Raw genomic sequence first — 18,569 nt, forward strand, 5'->3', positions numbered from 1 at the left:
CATCATCAAGAAAGTACAAGTATTTATAAACAGTTATTTACGCAAAATACTCAACATTCACTGGCTGGATACTATCAGCAACAGCGTTTTATGGGGGAGAACAAACTAGCTTCCAGCGGAAAAGGAAATTAGGAAAAGACGTTGGAAGTGGATAGGACATACATTGAGGAAATCACCAATGTGCATTACAAGGCAATCCCTAACTTGGAATCCGAAAGGGAAGTGGAAAAGAGGAAGGCCAAAAAACACATTACGTCGGGAAATAGAAGCAGATATGAAAAGGATGAATGGTAACTGGAAAGGAATGGGAAGGATTGCCCAGGACAGGGTTGGATGGAGAATGCTGGTGTGCGGCCTATGCTCCTCCACGAGAAGTAACAGGCCTAAGTACGTTTTTTGTTAATATGTCTAATTGACACAATGAGTGGCATTTTAAACTTTCTTTAAGGTTATAATACAGGGATCAGTCAGTCAGTCAGTCACAACGTAGAACTTCGTACGTACGTACATCAGTTCGAGTTGCCATACCACATTAGCACAGAGATGCAGTTGTCGATTCAAATCCCATAGTGGTAGAAGAAGTAGGAGTATAATCAGAAATCCAAAAGATTAGGGGTTTCAAGAAATTATTGAAGGAGTATAGTACAGTGAAATAAATTTGGAAAGAGAAAAAGATAAAGACATGAGGAATTCAGAAGATTAGAATTTGGTAGAACACAAAGAGTGGATGCATCTTCGCCATTGCAAACGATTTTGAGCCATGTCATTCAAGGTCTCTAACCATCGGTTGCTGTCATCTCGCGAATCCCAACCAGGTAGTCTACACCTACCAACATGGCCCAGTCCACTTGTCAGTGACTTCATTGATTTGTGCCACGTTTTGGTCTGGCCACCCCTAGCTTTCTTCCAACCTACTCCTACACCATGAAACATTGCACGTCGGGGCAGTCGGTGGTCGGGCATACGTAACACATGTCCCAGCCATCTCAACTGATGAAGTTTCACTACTTCATCAATCGATTTGCCATCCCTACCTAGTACTCGTTTCCTAATAACTGCATTACTTACCCGGTGGTCCCAGGATATACGAGCAATGCTTCGAAGACACCTATGATCGAACACTAGTAGCCTACGAATATCCTCTACTCTTATTGGCCATGTTTCACTGCCATAGAGTAGGACGGAGCGAACTGCTGCACAGTAAACCCGTCCTTTGGTTGCTAGACGGATATCTCGCCTACGCCATAAATGACGCAAGTTGGCGAAAGCTAGACGAGCCTTCTGTATCCGTGCTGAGATTTCGTCACATACCAGACCACAAGGGCTGATGAGACTTCCAAGATAAGTGAAGTGGTCTACACGCTCAACTACTTCACTCCCTATCATTAGTTCAGGTGTCGATGCAACCCAATCCTGAAGTAACATTTTGCACTTCGAGGGAGAGAATCGCATTCCGAACATGCCTGCATAGTTGCTTATAGTGGTCAGAAGACTCTGCATGTTGTCAGCGTCTTCACCGAGTAAAACTATGTCGTCGGCGTATTCTAAGTCGACAAGTGAGTCTCCTGGTAAAAGTTCAACTCCTGGAGGTTTAGCTGATGAAAGTGCTATCTCTAAAAGTAAGTCAATGACAAAGTTAAACAAGAATGGGGAGAGTGGACAGCCCTGACGAACGCCACTTGTGGTAATCAGTTCTGATGACAGTTCGCCATAGGCTCTAACTCGACCAGTTGTGCTCGAGTAGAGAGCCTTTATGAGGTTAATGTACTTCTTTGGTACTCCTTTCAGTGACAAACAGTGCCATAGAACCTCACGATCAACAGAGTCAAATGCCGCCTTAAGGTCAAGAAATACTACTATTGTGGGACGTCTGAATTTGTGTCTATGTTCTAGGACCTGACGTAGGGTGAATATCTGGTCTATGCAACCACGTCCAGGTCGAAAACCAGCTTGGTTTTCTCTAGTCTGCTCTTCACGAGCTTTGGTTAGGCGACCTAGTATTATTGAAGCTAATATTTTAGACACTATATTAGTCAAACTGATCCCTCTGTGATTGTCACAAGAGGACTTTTGTCCTTTCTTATAAACTGGCACAATCAGTGATTGGGACCAGTCAGATGGAATTACGTCCAGTTCCCAGATTCTACCTAAGACCTCAGTCAATCTCACTGCTAGTACTGGACCACCATCCTTAAAAATCTCAGGGGTCAACCTGTCAGGGCCTGCTGCTCTCCCTCGCTTCAGATTTCCTATAGCTTTTTCAACCTCACAGAGGGTTGGAGGACTTACATCAATTTGCCATTCAGGACGACTGGGGATCGTGGGTAATTGAAGTGTGGCTGAAGGCCAGTTGAACTGATCCCTAAAGTGTTCTGCCCATCGATCCAACCTCCTGGATTGAGAATGAATTATATGCCCATCTTTATCTGAGATGGTTTCACTGATATTCGGGTTCCTAATACCGGTTTCTTTAACGAGTCTGAATAGCTGCCTACTGTTACCTATTGCCGCTGCCTTTTCCATCTCTCTTGCTTTCGCTACCCACCACTGTTCACGATCATTACGTAGACTTCTTATAAGCCTGCGCTTAAGTTGACTCCGCTCTTCGTTATGCTCAGAGCCAGGTGGGATGAGTTTACGAGCATCTATCAGTGCGGTAGATGCTGCCGAGATCCATTGTTTCTCCCTAACGTTATGGTTTACCTTATTAGCGGATATCACTGCTGATTCCACAGCTTTTCGGATGTCATTCCACGCTGCCTCGGGGTGGACACAACTTACATGGCTGCCTAACTGTTTTTCTAGTTGTTCCTGAAATATATTCTTAGCTTGCCTACCATTAAGTAGAACCCTTAGAGGTTTCCCTGCAGTGTCTTTCCTACGTCCAGTAAGACGCAGATAGATACGTGCTCGCACTAGAGCATGATCTGAATCTAAGCATGTGCCCCAGAATGAGCGACAGTCTTCTATCGAGCCCCTCCATCGGTGGCTGATAGCGATGTGATCTAATTGGGTCCAACGTTGGGACGAATTCGGGGGTCGCCAGGTCAAAAGATGTTTTTCCTTATGCTTAAAGTTAGTATTTGCAAGAAATAGGCGGTTATCTGAGCATAGCTGCAACAGACGGTCGCCATTATCTGTTCTTTTCGCCATGACACCATAAGATCCACCCAGGTGTCCTTCCCTTTCACTTAGTTTACCTACTTGAGCATTAAAGTCACCTGCTACTATTACTACATCAGAACGCCTAGCTTCTCGGAGAAGGTCAGAAAGTTTCCTGTAGAACTCATCTTTTATATCGTCTGAGCTGCAGTCAGTGGGAGAGTAGGCAGAGACGACGAAGAGGCAACGACGAATTTCCCTATCTTTCCGAGTCCTTACTGATCCGTTTAGTCGAACAGCGCATAGACGACTGTCTACTGGGATCCAGTCTAAAAGAGCTAGTTCTGCCCTAGGACTTAATGCTATACCTACTCCAGCGAGGCCACGGGAAGCAGCGTCAGGGCTTCCAGATACACGGAGCGTGTATCGAGATGAAACTTTATTTTGATTAGGTGCGGTCAAATGAATGACACTACTCGGATCTTGTATGCGCGTTTCGGAGACGCAGCACACATCGATGGTGTAAGATTCTAGAGTTCTAGCTAAGGAAGCCTGTTGTCCTATTTGGCACAATGTTCGGACATTAAAAGTTCCTATATGTAGTTTAGAGCGTGGTTTCAAGAGACCAGGAATAACGTTCTGTGTACTCGAATCGTTTGCCCTAGCGGTGCGACGCGATAAAAGGACATGGGAAGGGTTAGTCGAGGAGATAACAGAGTTATTAGGTGTAGGAAGGATTTGAAAGCGACCAACTTGGTCTTGTGTGCAGTTAAGGGTATGAGGGCTAGTATCACTTCCCGGCTGCCCACACCGTGGAAGGGTATTTCTTGAGGGACCTGAAAAAGAAGTTGGATTAGTGTTGGTCTTAACGACCTGGGAGCGTGACCGCAGTGCCCAAGGGACATCTGCTTGAGGCCGGTCACGCACGGCCTTTTTGTGGGGGGTTTTTGACGTGTTAGCTCCGTTCTTCAAAAAAAACCTTACCGCCGGAGACGGAAATCCGTGGGATAAGGCGAGGTGTGCATTTTTAGGGTCGACCTTTTCTAACCCCACCCCTCCTTGTGGGAAGGCAGCATCGCTGTCATGCTGGTTGTCTGAAGGAAACACCTTACTGCTTTCACACCTCTGTACAGTCAGCAGTACGACTTCGCCTTCGGACCTTGGGATTGCTGCTTTTAGTCTCACCGCTCTTCAACCGACCTGTCTGGCATGGTAGGACCTTGAGGAACGATTGTTCCAGCCAGCATAGCTCGATTGGATCATCACGATAGGCAAGCCCGACCACCACGTCAAGGTAGCAGCAACGGTCGGGATATAATACAGGGATACCTATTCATTAATTACAGGTTCCTATTATTGAGATTAAGCCGTACTTATTATGAATTATTCAAATACTAGAGATAGGTGGAAAACAGTTTTAAGTAATAACATAACAGCGGAGACTTGAATGTTCAAACTGCTGATTTATAGCCTTACTCATAAAAATTCCAGCTTCATAGTATGTGATACTATTTCGAGAGGGCGGGCCCTCCCCACTCTCGGCTGTACCAGGGCATTTGGGGGCCCTGGGGGTTGAACGACTTTCATTTAGAACAATTATTACGCCTCATAGTGAAAGTCAAGATTCTTCGCCAGTCACGAGGCTGGTGCCCCTTCTAACAATCAGAGCAACAATTAATACAAATTAATATTAGAGGAAGAAACAGTGGAAACTAATCACCCAACTCTTATTGACCGAACCTGACAAACAGAAATACTTCGACTTTATCTGATTGGTTGTGTTCAATTAAGATATATTTACCAATCAAATGTTTATGACATTACGGTATATATACTCATCATTTTCGTTACCAAAGATTTTGGGACAAACATACCTGAAGAAAAGCAGTTCAACAAATATCAATTCATCTACATGAAAAGTGCTTATCAAGTGAGTTACAAGTTATGACATTTTCAAAGTTCCCTTGTGTAGTCAACAGCAAATATACGTCCTATTATCAAGCCAATAACCCCCATAACACAAAACTCATTAGAGAATACGTTCATATATTTTGAACATCGGGAATAATGAAACTAGAGATGGAAAATAAGTTTAATTATAAGTATGAACTCCCAGAACCATAGTTAAAACTTAAACGTCAGACAACCAGCTTATCACAAAGTAGAACACGGTACGTTTCTACATTGGTTCAAGTCACCACATACTATTAACACATATATGAAATTGTAAGGCCAAATCTCACACTAATAAACGCAGTAACAGAATCACTGCTATTACAAAAGATTAAACATTGAAGATTCGAGAAGAAAATATAAATGAGTGATATAAAAACAAAAAACGTTATGACGAATCGGGAATCTGGCGGAAGACAAACAACCGATACATCTGCGTCATTCCAAACAATCTCCACTAATGTCATTCAAAGTTCATAACCATTAGTTATGGTAATCACGTGGACTCCGACCAGACAATAGTCTATGCTACACTTGTTAACATTGCTCAGTCCAATTATCAGTCACTTCATGAACTGATCCCATGTTTTGTTTTGGCCACCACTAGCTTCCTTTCCGACCACTCCTACACCCGAAAACGTCGATCGTAGATGTAGACAGTAGTTGGAAATACGTAACACGTCCCAACCACCTCAGTTGGTGGAGATTTAATACCTCATCAATCCATTTCCCATCCTTACCTAGTACCACCTGAAGCAACCAATTCTGATAACAGTTCGCCATTACCTCTGACTCGACCAGCAGTATTCGAGTAGAGAGCCTGTACAAGGTTAATCTACTTCTTTGGGACGCCTTTAAACGACAGACACTGCCACAGAACCTCACGGTCAACGGAGTCGGACGTTGAGAAGTATGTTCATGTTCCAGAATCTACCAAAAGGTGAATATTTGGTCTATGCATCCACATCGAAGTCTGAAACCAGACTGGTCTTCTTGGGTTTGCTTTTCACAAACCCTAGTTAAACATCGAAGTATTATTGAGGTTAATATTTTAGACACGATGTTAGCCAAACTGGTTCCTTTGTGTTTATCGCAAGGGGATTTTTGTCTTTTCTTATAGACTGGGACCAGTCAGATAAGATTACGTCCAGTTCCCAGATTCTAGCTAAAATCCTAGTTGACCTAACTGCTAAAACTGGACCATTAAGCCCTGATGCTCTCCATCGTTTTAGATTACTTATAGCCTTTTCAACCTCGAGAGTTGGAGGACTTACATCACAGAGCTACACTAAGACTTAATTTGTTATAATAGGCCTGTTACTCATGTAATCTGTCCATTAGTTCAATCTCCTGGAGTGAGAGTGAATAATATCCTCATCCTTTACCAAGATAGTTTCGCTAACACCTAGGTTCTTAATACCTGTCACCTTGATAAGTATGAAGTTGTATACTGTTATCTATCACTACTGCCTTTTCCATTTTTCTGCTCCTGCTACGCACCATTCCTCATGATCATTACGTAGGCTTTTTAACAATCTACGTTTAAGCTGCCTCCGCTCCTCACCGTGTTTGGAGCCAGACGGGATGAGTTTCCGAGGAACTATCAGTTCAGTAAACAGCCGAAATCCATTGATTTTTCCTAACCTTTTGGTTTAAGTTACTAGTAGATATCACTGCTGCTCTCGCAGCTTTTGGGATACTACACAAAGCTACCTTGAGGTGATTATCATTTTCACAGTTGATTATCTCTTTCTCTAGTTGTCCCTGAAAGATATTCTCAACTTTCTTATTATTAAGTTGAACTCTAAGAGGTTTACGGCTTTAAAGTCAAACCAAAAAACTATTATTCCAACATTTTATGTAGTAACATTATAGGCATGCATTAAGAGAGATTCAAACTATCACAGTCATTGATAAATAAGAGGACTAGATTTCAGAAAAGTACCCAAAAGGATGTGATCATTCAAAACTGGTAAAACATAAGTGGATTAACGAGTAGCTTCCATAGAATAGTCTAACTGACAGTACAAAAAAGAGGAATAACGAAAATCCCAAAAGAAACAGAATTTAAGCTTACCAAGAAACATGAAAGTGTAAACGGCAATTTTTCCATGCACATTGGATACAAGCTCCATAGTTCGCTAGAGAGCTTCGTTGATTTCTTTCACAAAATATACACGACTGTAAAATATAAAAGTTAGAAGGAAATTTCAACAACAATTATCAACTATGAACAGTATCCATAGAGATTAAGTAGTTATTTAAAATGTATCCTGTCGGAAACATAACCAATGAGATTTATATTGTCCGTGATAGTAGTGTGGTTGGTTATAAACCCATAAACAGTTGAAAAGAATGGCAAAATTGAGATAACACTCAAGGTTTCGAGCAGAGAAACTAGTTTAAGAAAGTGAATCCGAAACGATTGTGGTGGTTGCGATATGACAAATCATCGGCTACATATTCATTTCGTTAAAGTATAAACATTCAGAGATCTTAATAGTACTACCTTACTCTGGACGATTTTATGATTAACGTACAATTAAAATCTTTGACTTTAAGAATTCTGAAGTGCAAGAAATTTTGGCTAGTTATTACAAACTAGTTGTGTTGATCTGTTAATTCAACAAATTTCGTCCCCGGTCTACAGTATTCCCTATCTTGAAGCTATCTTCATTATTCTGATAAATATACTCTAATTTTACCTGAAACAATACATGTTATGTCTTAAGGAACAAAACAATGCAATTCTTTATTTATGAACATACCAAATGGCTAATTTTGTTAGAATTGACTGTTGGGAAGACATTGGAACAACAGTTTACCAGATTATGTTTTACTTTAAAGTTTGAATAACCGAATAGCAACACAAACCCTCAGAAACTTTGGCTCGCAATCCATTCATACTTACTGTTGCTGAAAATAGATGGAATGAATACGCTAATTTCTTTTCATAGCGAGTACATAACATTTTTCGGATAGAAAGTGGGGTTAGATTATTAGTAACTAAATGGTAACAAATATGCATGCCAACACTTGATCACATAAATATAGATATAAAGGGACAGCCCTAATTCCGATTAGTTTAATCAAGGTCGTCATTATGTTGGACTTTTGCCGTATATAAATACTGGGTTAATTCAGTTTTCTTAGTTTCCGCTACTATTCTTTTTGTTGACTACAAGTGATGTGACAGTTATTACATCTCAAGCTTGGATTTCAATGAATTTAAAGAAAAAATTAATTACTTATGGATCGTCGTATTAAGAAATACTTTGGGTGATTCAGATCTGAATTTCCAATAAGACTCACTAATTAACAACTAGTATATGATACTACATACGAAAAAATTGTACACTGAATTCCCACATGACAAACAACCCATGTTTATCACCACAGAAGCGAACATTTTACGAACTTTGCAAGTTCGTTTTTTTATTAATATGATTAAACAGCTAAGCAGGTTTGATTCCACAAGGAAACTGAAAATTCGGTCAATGTATAAACGCTTGTAATGTTACTTACTCGACCAAGCCTATCAGGCATTACGTTTTCAACTGATATAAGCTCCATGGTGCTAAGATCAGTGAAAAATACTTCAGGTATATATATTGCGCAGACGATATGGGCCCAACCTATCTTGGAATACATCCTGAATGAAGCCCAATCTTACCACACCGAACGCCATTGCTGCGTTTAAATGCACCATCCTTAATTGGGCACAAATCACAGCGCTATTAATAAGTTTACATATAACTGTGTCTTACGATTTTGCTCATGCGAACTTGCGACTCGCATTTCCTACAAAACCAGTTATTAACACCAGTTAGTTTTTGTACACCATAACATCCCTGATGTACAATTGTATTGCAGTTGCCACAAAAAATCAGAGAATTGGATGGATTTTGGAACTCCAAACTGCAAACACAACACCTCATTGGTGAGGAATTCGAAACCCGCTCACCATTACGTCCTTGTAGAGTAGACCAGATTTAAAAAAGATGCAGATACTTTGAATGATGACAAACGTTACATTTGTTCTCGCTTTTCTTCTTGATTTGCACATCCTCATAAGCCGGACATTTCGATATGCGAAGTTTCGGATTTCGGCACCAGAGTGCTGTAAGTAATTACTTCTACCTCAAATTCACCATGTTTGTCGAATAGTTTTAAATTTTCACTAGTGTTTCAGTAGTATGGCAATTATTGAGTAACATTACCATCGTTTTTGAGACTTTCATCCTTTGATTGTTCGATAAAGGCTTTGTACTCCCAAATTTTCCTTCATTAAAAAATTCTTTATCAGCCAGGAAATCTGCGAACGAAGCCGCAAGTGTTGGGGCTTCTTGCAGTCTGACCAACAGGCTCACATAAAACGTTATTTTTCAAACCAAGGAACTACTGATTGAGTTTCATGTAGGGTCGGTGGAGTTAAAGATGTTACATGTATTTGGATTTCGACAACGCATTTACACGTAACTAGCGGCCTGCTCGAATATCTGAGTTGACTGTCCCTGCCATCTAGATATTTGAACAAATTGCTTGTTTTTGTTTGTCTCAATACATTTTTATTTCCCTTAGTCTCATAAACTACTCAGGCGTACTTATGATGAGCTTGCTACCTTTCGCCATACAAGTTACAAAATGTACAATCTGAGATATCGTGGTGGTTGACAGTATGCATTGAAGACAATAAACATAATCCAGATGTCGATTCCCGAACTCCTAACATATAATCAGCGACCACCCAATATTTATCGTCAGGATTGATTAAGAACTGAGAATAGAAAACGTGTTAAAATACTTTTTGTTGAGAGTTCTATATTGTGCCAAAAATGTAATATAGAATAAAGTCGTTAGAAACAATAGAAATAATAACACCCACTTAGTCAAATCAGAAGTCAGAAATGAAGAGGTTCGAAGATACATTTGGAAGGCTATCGATATTCCGAGAAGTGTTTTGTCTAAGATGGCCAAGGATGCTCAGCACAGTGTACCCACTCGTGATCTATTGAGGATGCACGACCAAGCGCCCTCAGCTAGATGTGCTAAGTAAATCCACTGAGGTCATTATGAACGTCGAAAACCTACAGAACTACTTGTTTTTGGGATTCATTTATCGCTACAGCTCACTACCCCCCTCACCGTCGGGTAGTGATAACCCTAAGACGTGGTCAGTCAGAAGTTTAAACCCAACTAGCTTGTAGTTGGTAAACACTCCTCTGAAAACATGCTATATTCAGCAGAATCTGGTCATCTTTTGTTAATATAAGGGGCCATGTAGTACAGTATAGCAGTAAAAGAATGTACAGTGAAAACGTCTATTCATCGTATTCTTCGTGTGTATTTCATCTTTGCCGCTTGTCCTAGAAAATAAGGGAATTGTTCGTGCACGTCGAAATGAGCTAGTGCGTGAGTAAGGACACAAAACGGGGGGAAGTAGGAAGGCAAACTTGTATAGAAGCATATTGGTAACATGAGATGGAGTAAAAACAATTTTTTCAAAATGACTTTTTCGGATTTTTTTGAGAAAAAATAATGTTTCTGTAGTGTTTATATGAACCAATGATTTCTTTTTACTTAATGACCGCTTGGTTTCAAATTCCAAATACAATACATTCGTCCGTGCTCATCTAGTACTTCTTGATTAAACTGCGTTATTTCTGGGACTTCTATTTCGTACTATAATTAAAATACTCCTAAATATCACAGTTTCCCTTTGGTTTTTTGACATAACAATACAAACAAACGAGATGAAACAAAATGTTATGCTGTGTCCTACTCATGGTGATCTTTAAAGTGTCCCAATAACCCTACCCTTCTTTCACAACCTGTTGTCTAGGCCTGTTGTCAGATGTCACCGGAGTTTCTTCCTGATTATTGATTATCGGGTGGGGTATTGTGTCGTTTGAGTGTACGGGAGAAAAATAAGTATTATCAGGGTTCCCTTCTAAATACGCAGCTTAAAGACTGTCAACTCTGACGTCATCGTTCGTCCCGTTTTTAGCAATGACACAATACCTAAGTTTACGATGAAGGACTTTGAAAAGTCATTCGTATACCATTTCAAGAAGTCGTTGTGATAAGTCGCAACGTACAAAAACGTGTGAACTATGTTGTATGCAGGTTGAACGAAAACATCAGTTGACTGAAGTCGAGAGGAAACGGGCTTGATTGAACTCATGGCGTCCGTAAGCTTGCTCGTGTAAGAGCTTAGGCACATAATCATTGAAGAGAATGAAGGATCCATGAATTATACTGGAAGTCACAGTGTCGTCCCGTTAATGAGTTGTGCTGAAGTGTATCCAGTGTCAGCTTCACTGCAGTGTTGAAACAAAGTAAAACGAGTGAAATAGCTTCAATCCACTGTGGAAAGTTTTCAGCTGAGTGTGAAGCTCTCAGCTGTCGGTGAAAGCGTTCTACCGACCTGTTTGACTGTGAGTAGTAGGCGGTCGTTCGGAATCGTATTATTACTAATAGTGTGGTCAAACAACAGAAAAGCCCAGATTCAAGCTGTCGTTCACGGTGTGTAGTGTGGTGTTTGTATGAAATAATGAATCCTTTGTACTTGATGAATACTTGATTTCAAACTCCAAATACAAATCGTTTGTTAGTGCTCACCTAGTCCTGTCCACTTGGATCCCGCTATTTCGGGAACTCTTAGTTCATACAATAATTCAAATACTCCATCACATTGCGTCGCTATGGAGCCTGTGATGGAACAGTTGGAAATTCATTCAACGAAAGTTCGCTACCTCGTCGACACCGGTACAGAAGTTAGCGTTCTTCCAGCGAATTCCAACGACAGACTTCACGAGTCTGTTTTAAGCTTACAGGCGGCGAATGGAAAACCGATCGCCACATATGGTAAAAGGTACATTGACCTTAACGTGGGTTTACGCAAACCCATTCACTGGATTTTCGTGGTTGCAGATGTTTCTATGCCAATCATTGGTACAGACCTGTTACAATACCATAATCTACTCATCGACACACGCTCACGAAGGTTAATAGACGGAAACGCATGGTCCCTAGAAAGGACAGTAATGATTGGCGTCCAAATGGTGATTATCGGCGTCTGAATGCTAAAACCATTCCCGATCGTTACCCGTTGCCCCACATCCACGATTTGACAGCTACCTTGAAAGGTACAACTGTCTTTTCGAAAATCGACTTGGTTAAAGCTTATAACCAAATACCTATGGCAACTTCAACGTGAACCTAAGTATTATGTAGTCGATAAGAACGGCACGAACGATAGCATCAGTATCGATCGGCTAAAAGCAGCGTACTTAGAAGGAAACCCTAGCTACGTCGATTTTCCTTCGGTACATTCGAATGACACGGCTCCCACACTCGTAGTACCCCACACGACAGTCGACACACACCTTGATACTTCGTCAACGTCGGAAAATAAACATAAAACAACACGTTCTGGAAGAAGAGTAAGATTTTCAGAACATTTAAACGACTATTGCACGTAGGACACAAACTTTACCTCGAATTCCCTTTGCATCCTGTATCATAAAATTTTTTTATTCAGTATGCTAATGAATGATCTTGATATCCAGTCGATGAAAATTCCTAATACTTTGCTCAGTCCTCATGATGAAATACAAGCTCAGGGTCGATCAAACTTACGTTGTAGACACAGGTAGTATAGAGTCCATTGTTTTATTCAAGAGCTTGAAATCTTTAGATCCTAATGTGGTCAGACCCACTGAAGTCTCAATATTTGGGACTAATGGACACAGACTGTCCATACAGGGATGCCGTGAATTGCTAATAAGAGATGATAATCCTTCATACATGCCTTGTGGATTTTTAGTTAGCGAAACAGCACTGTCAATACTGGGTTTAAAATATTGGAAAAGACTCAAAGTAGAGTTGTCTTTACTAGTTTCCTAAGAAAATTATTATGCTTTACCTAAATATTTGATAGCTGCATGTGCTAAGTGCAGTGGAATTATGAAAATTCAGCCTATAAAACCTTTCTTAAAGGACGAATAATTCCTTATGGTCTTCGAGAAACACTACACAATACATTGAACGATTTGTGTGCGAAAAATATAATTGAACCCATTCAGTCCTCGTCATAGGGTACTTCTATTGTTACGACATGGGGGTTGAAGATATTCCAAATCGACTTCATGGTTCTAAAGTGTTTTCGAAAGTTGACTTAAAAGATTCTTTTTCTTCAAATCCCTTGAGAATAATTTTCATCTACTTTGAAAACAATTAACACCCCTCTTGTTCTGTTCAAATACAACTTCCTTTCATTTGGTCTAAGTTGTTCTCTAGCCATATTTCAGGAAGTTATGAATAAGGTAGTCAGTGATCTTGAAGGTGTTGAAGTTTATCAAGATGATCTCATTGTTCATGATTCTAATAAGATAGTTCATGAACAGAGACTTATTGCTTTATTGAGTTGTTTAATTGTGAAGAATATTACGGCGAATCCCGATAGGTGTTCATTTTGTTTATCTGGTTTTGAATGTCTTCGATACCTAGTTGACGGTAACGGTTTTAGACCAGGCATGAAATGACTAACTCCACTGACAAATGCACCATCTCTAAAAAACCTTACAGAACTACTTTCACTTGTGGGTGCTCTTCAGTACTATTCCCGTTTTATTGTCTATTATTCTTGTCGTGCCAACTGTTTGACAAGAGTCATGCTTAGGAAGTCCGCCAAAGTTTCTTAAAAGTGATTCTGTTCTTCGAGCTTACTCACCTTCATAAAGTGTGCCAAGTGTGATATTGACATGTTTCTTACGAAATCCATTTACATTCATATCTTATAAAATATCAACCCAGCTGAGTAATTTTCTACAGTGAAAATTGTAACTTCTGTAACAATTTGATCTCGCCTGTAAACCTGCATGCCTCATGTAACAAACTGTTATTTGAGAATATATTATTATCAATACGTTCGTTAGTGCTTACCTAGTCCTGCCTACTTAGATTGGACTATATTTGGAATTCCTTGTTTGTACTATAATTCAAATCATTGTAATTATCAAAGATAGTTCAAGGGCAGCCTAATTTTGCTACCCACCGAAGGCGGGGTCCACTGCTTCAGCAGTAATATTCTTGATGGGTACTGCTTCTGGCCATTATATGAAACGGTCTGCACAAGTTAAGACATTAGAGTACCCATTTGAATCTGGTAAGGATCCTACCAAATCCAGATGGACGTGGTCGAAGCGAGCGTTGGGAGTTGTGAATGAGCCCGAAGGACACTTGTTTTATCTAGTCACCTTAGATTTCTGGCAGCTTAGGCAGGAGCGTGCCCACTCCTCCACGTTTTTATTCATACCAGAACAGCAAAATCGCTCTGCTATGAGCCCGAACACCTGGATGAGGAAGCTCGTGCAACGTATTCAAGACATCACGTCGACAATGTTTCAGCACGACTAGACGATTTCTACTTGTAGACGTGTCACAAAGTAAAGTTTCCTTACCTGCTCCCATCCATCTAATCCGTGTTTTCAGAGCTGTCGAGGATAACTCGTGATGAAGATCAGTGTCTTCTTTTTAAAGATGAGTGAGCTTAAGAAGGTAGATTCCTTGGAAACTGTTCAAGGAAGTTATACGAGACGAGTAGTGTGCCACTAAATTCCCCCCCCCCCAGGAATGTGTTGCATATATGAGTTAAACTGCGAAATGTAGTTTAATTGTAGAGTCTCTTGAGAAAGGTGCGTGTTTGGAGACAGGCTCATGGACGTGAGAGGTTTGTGGTCGGTAAGTGGAATGAATTCTCGGCTTTCTACAGAATATTCAAAGTGCCACTCAGCACGGTACATAGCTAGGAGTTCCCACAGAAGGTGCTACACCACGATTCAGTGTCTTGCAACTGTCTCGACAAGAAAACCAAAGGTAGCAAGCCGTTGTCTACACATTGATGTTCTGTTGTGCAAGCGACGTTGTTTCGGGATAAGTTCTTCAACTGTGTAAAGTGTTTTTCTTGCAATGTCGTCCGAATTGATGGAGTTCGCCTTTCCACAGAGCTGATCGGTTGGAGGTCTTATAATGGACGTGCATTTTGGTACGAACCGTCGTTAGAAACTTATTAGGCCGTTGAACGTACGTAGTTGCCTGACTTTGAACAGTTCTGGGTAATCCAGAATGGCCAAAACTTTGCTTTTCAAAGGCCGGATGCCCTGACCATTAATTATATATATATATAATAACTATTCACAAAAACCTTGTGAATACATAAGTGTTGTGAAGAAACCATTTCGGGTTTCGTCGAAAATGCAATAACACAGAACATGAATAGACGACTGTGTATGTATCGCCAAATGAATAACGAAAAAAAAGAAAAAAACATGTGCAAGGGAGATATCCATGGGCTGTCTGATGGCTGAATAATTCCCAAGTCTACAAAGCGATCGAATCCGTTTTTACCCGACCTCAGCTTTAAGAGAGCTAGTAAGCGCGCCTTCGAGAATACAGGTGGTCCTGTAGCCGTGATGTGTAACATTGTTGGCTACACACAGTGATTTTGGTGGCATTTGGTACAGATCGGAGTATTTATCGAGTACGTGTTGGTGTATTTGGTCGATTAATTGCCTGTGCAGTGACTATGAATAAACTATAACCAGAAAAAAAGCTACACAAACAGACAAATTAATATTTCCATCTACCAACCCCCGTTTACCGTGTCGATAGGTAGATCATAATGTTGTAGCAGGTATATACCAATGATTGGCACAGAAACACCTGCGACAACGAAAATCCAGCGGACGGGTTTATGTAAACCTACGTTAAAATACACAGATCGTTTACTCTATGTGGCAAAATTGGTTTCCCATTTGCTACTTGTAAGTTGAATACCTTTTCGCGCACCCAGTCGTTAGGATCCGCAGGAAGAACTCTAAATTCTGCTCCAGTGTTGACAAGATAGTGAACGTTCGTCACCATATCAGTGATGTACAACAGACGGTCACATCCGACAACCACTGTTGCCGTTAACTTGTGCCGGCTGGGCAGTAACCCGAATAGTTTTTCGTGTCGAAAGGTTTGAAACTTGGGAAACTGAAAGGTTTTCTGTAGTTTCTAGAAGACCTACCACAATTATTATGGTACCCGCACCAATCGGGATTATCTGCCCCTCATGATCTAGAGACAGACCTTTTTTGTCACAAAAGTCTTAGAGTAGTTTGGGAGAGTCTCTTGTTATGATGAATACTGAGAAAACGAGTTAGATTATAGCAGAGGTCTGTTACGACATTTTGCGTTGTTAAGGCCTTTTTGACAGGACTAACCTCGGGTCTGGGGGGGGTCTTCGTGAAAAGTCAGCATAAAATACATAAACAGGCAGGGGAATATACTGCATTCACTACCGCATCTGAATCCCCATACTTGTGTCGTCTCCTTGAAAAGCGCGTACGAAAAGGCAGATCACTGTATTTGCTTCAGACTGTACGATGGGGTGACGTACTATGACCAAACTGTCATATTATTATTATTATTCACAAACACCTTATGGGTACATAAAAGCTGTGAAGAAACCATTTCGGGTTTCTTCAAAAATGCAATAATACACAATTTTCAATAATGTTAACATTACATATGCCATGTTTGAGAAAGGAAGGAAAAGGAAAATAAAATATTAATAATAGAATAGTAATAGTAGTAATAATAAATCAGGTTCTGAGTAATTAGCAAGAATTTTGAATTGATTTTGAAGAAGGAAAGGAGGAAACTAAGGAAATAGAAATAAAGGAGTCGCGGAATACATAAATATCTTAACGCAGAACAAGAATAAACAACTATGTATGTATAGCAAAACGAGTAATAAAAATAAAATAAAACAGAATAAATTAATAAGTAAATAACTCATTATTGCGGTAAGATATGACGTTAGAATAAGTGTTTGTTTGTGCAGACATAGTTTTGGGTAATGCTATGAAAGTCTCAATTAAGTGCAAAAGATAATCAATATGTATGAGGCGAATATAAATAGTGAAGATAAAATGAATCTGATAAGTTGAATTCAACGTAACTCAAGTTATTGTCTCAATCCAAAGCTTCGTAATCTTAAGAATAATATTTATTTAGAAGGAAAAAAAGGGAGAGAGAAAAGAAATGAACACATAGTGAAAGGGTCCAACCATGATCATAATAGTGTAATGGGTGTAGACTTTTGAGATGAACGAATAATTTTAAAATAATAATAATAACAACAATAATAAACCCTTACGGATAAATACGTGTAGATTTATGTAACAGTATACAGAGTGAAACCGGGTATTAGTATAAACATTAGTGCAATAATAATAATTTAGAATGATGCTATCATAGTCATAATTAATTGCGAAGAATAATTAAATATAAATTTCTATATGTTATATATATGTTGAGAATATTTAAAAAAAAAATTATTTGTTTAAGTGTAACATAGGGTTTTTTGTTTTTAATTGTAGACTTTGGATGTTTAGGAGTAAAATATGTTTAGAAGGACAAGAAGAGATGAAAAGAATATCTAAAATGTCGAAAGACCAATAATGATATTAATAACAGTAATAATTATAAATACGAACATAAGCAGACTTCATATATTAGGATGAATAAAAGTGAAATAGAATAGACATGAAAAGTTTCAAAGGTTTCACTTTGCTTTTTAGTCAGTTAGATAGATGACGGACCTTTTTTGTATAAATCATTGTTAAGCACGTTAATATTCAATAGGTGACACAATCCACTTTCGGAAAGAAAATCATCAAGAAGACTTCGGAACCGGATTATAGTTTCACTGCATCGGAGGTTCATTGGCAGTCTATTCCACATGGTTGAGTAGTGAATAACGAAAAAATTCTGGCGTAAATTTGTGTGGGTTTTCGGAATCGCTAGAATATTTTCCATATTGCGTAGATTGTGGGACGGTATCATAGAGTATGAAGGGGTAGATAGCGAAGAGTAAGAAATACCGTTAAGAAGCCGGTAGAGAAAGATAAGGTTTAGTTTGATAAGCCTGATCCAGAGAGGTTCTAGTTTGAGTTGTTGACATCTTTGGTGATAGTCTTTGTTGTCAGAATACACCAAAACAGCTTTGGTGAACCTTCTTTGAACACCTTCAATTTTAATCAGGTCATCATGCCTGCAATTACTGTAAACTAAAATACCATATTCAAGAATTGGTAAGATACATTTTCTGTATAATAATAATCTCGATTTGGTATTATTGAAATTAATCATTATGAATCCGATGAGCTTTCTAGCTTTGGATACTTGAGATGCAATGTGTTCAGAAAAGTTCAAACTGTCGCTATATCTTAAACCCAAGTCACGAACAGTGTTGAGAGGCTTCAGTGTATGTTTTTGTATAGCCAGATTTAAGTTAAGGCAACAGCCAATGTTAATAAATCCACTTTTGTCAACATTAAGTGGCAAATTCCACAAAATAGTCCATTCGTACAACTTGTTTATTTCTTCTTGGATTACCGTTGAAATATAGCTTTCTTTGGTGGGAGATGAGAATGAATAAACCACTTTTAGATCATCGGCAA

At 39.5% G+C, this 18,569-nt stretch overlaps 1 protein-coding gene across 1 annotated transcript; it reads right to left on the reverse strand.

Annotated features, from left to right (window-relative positions):
• Positions 1–7,128: 7,128 nt before the first annotated feature.
• Smp_180610 (hypothetical protein) lies at positions 7,129–8,628 on the reverse strand (the record flags this gene model as incomplete). Its single annotated transcript, XM_018790615.1, has 2 exons — positions 7,129–7,236; positions 8,581–8,628. The coding sequence occupies 2 exons, from the start codon at positions 8,626–8,628 to the stop codon at positions 7,129–7,131; spliced, it is 156 nt and encodes a 51-aa protein (XP_018646129.1).
• Positions 8,629–18,569: the final 9,941 nt, after the last annotated feature.

This window comes from Schistosoma mansoni, assembly GCF_000237925.1.
Source record: "Schistosoma mansoni, WGS project CABG00000000 data, supercontig 0049, strain Puerto Rico, whole genome shotgun sequence".
Taxonomy (NCBI): domain Eukaryota; kingdom Metazoa; phylum Platyhelminthes; class Trematoda; order Strigeidida; family Schistosomatidae; genus Schistosoma; species Schistosoma mansoni.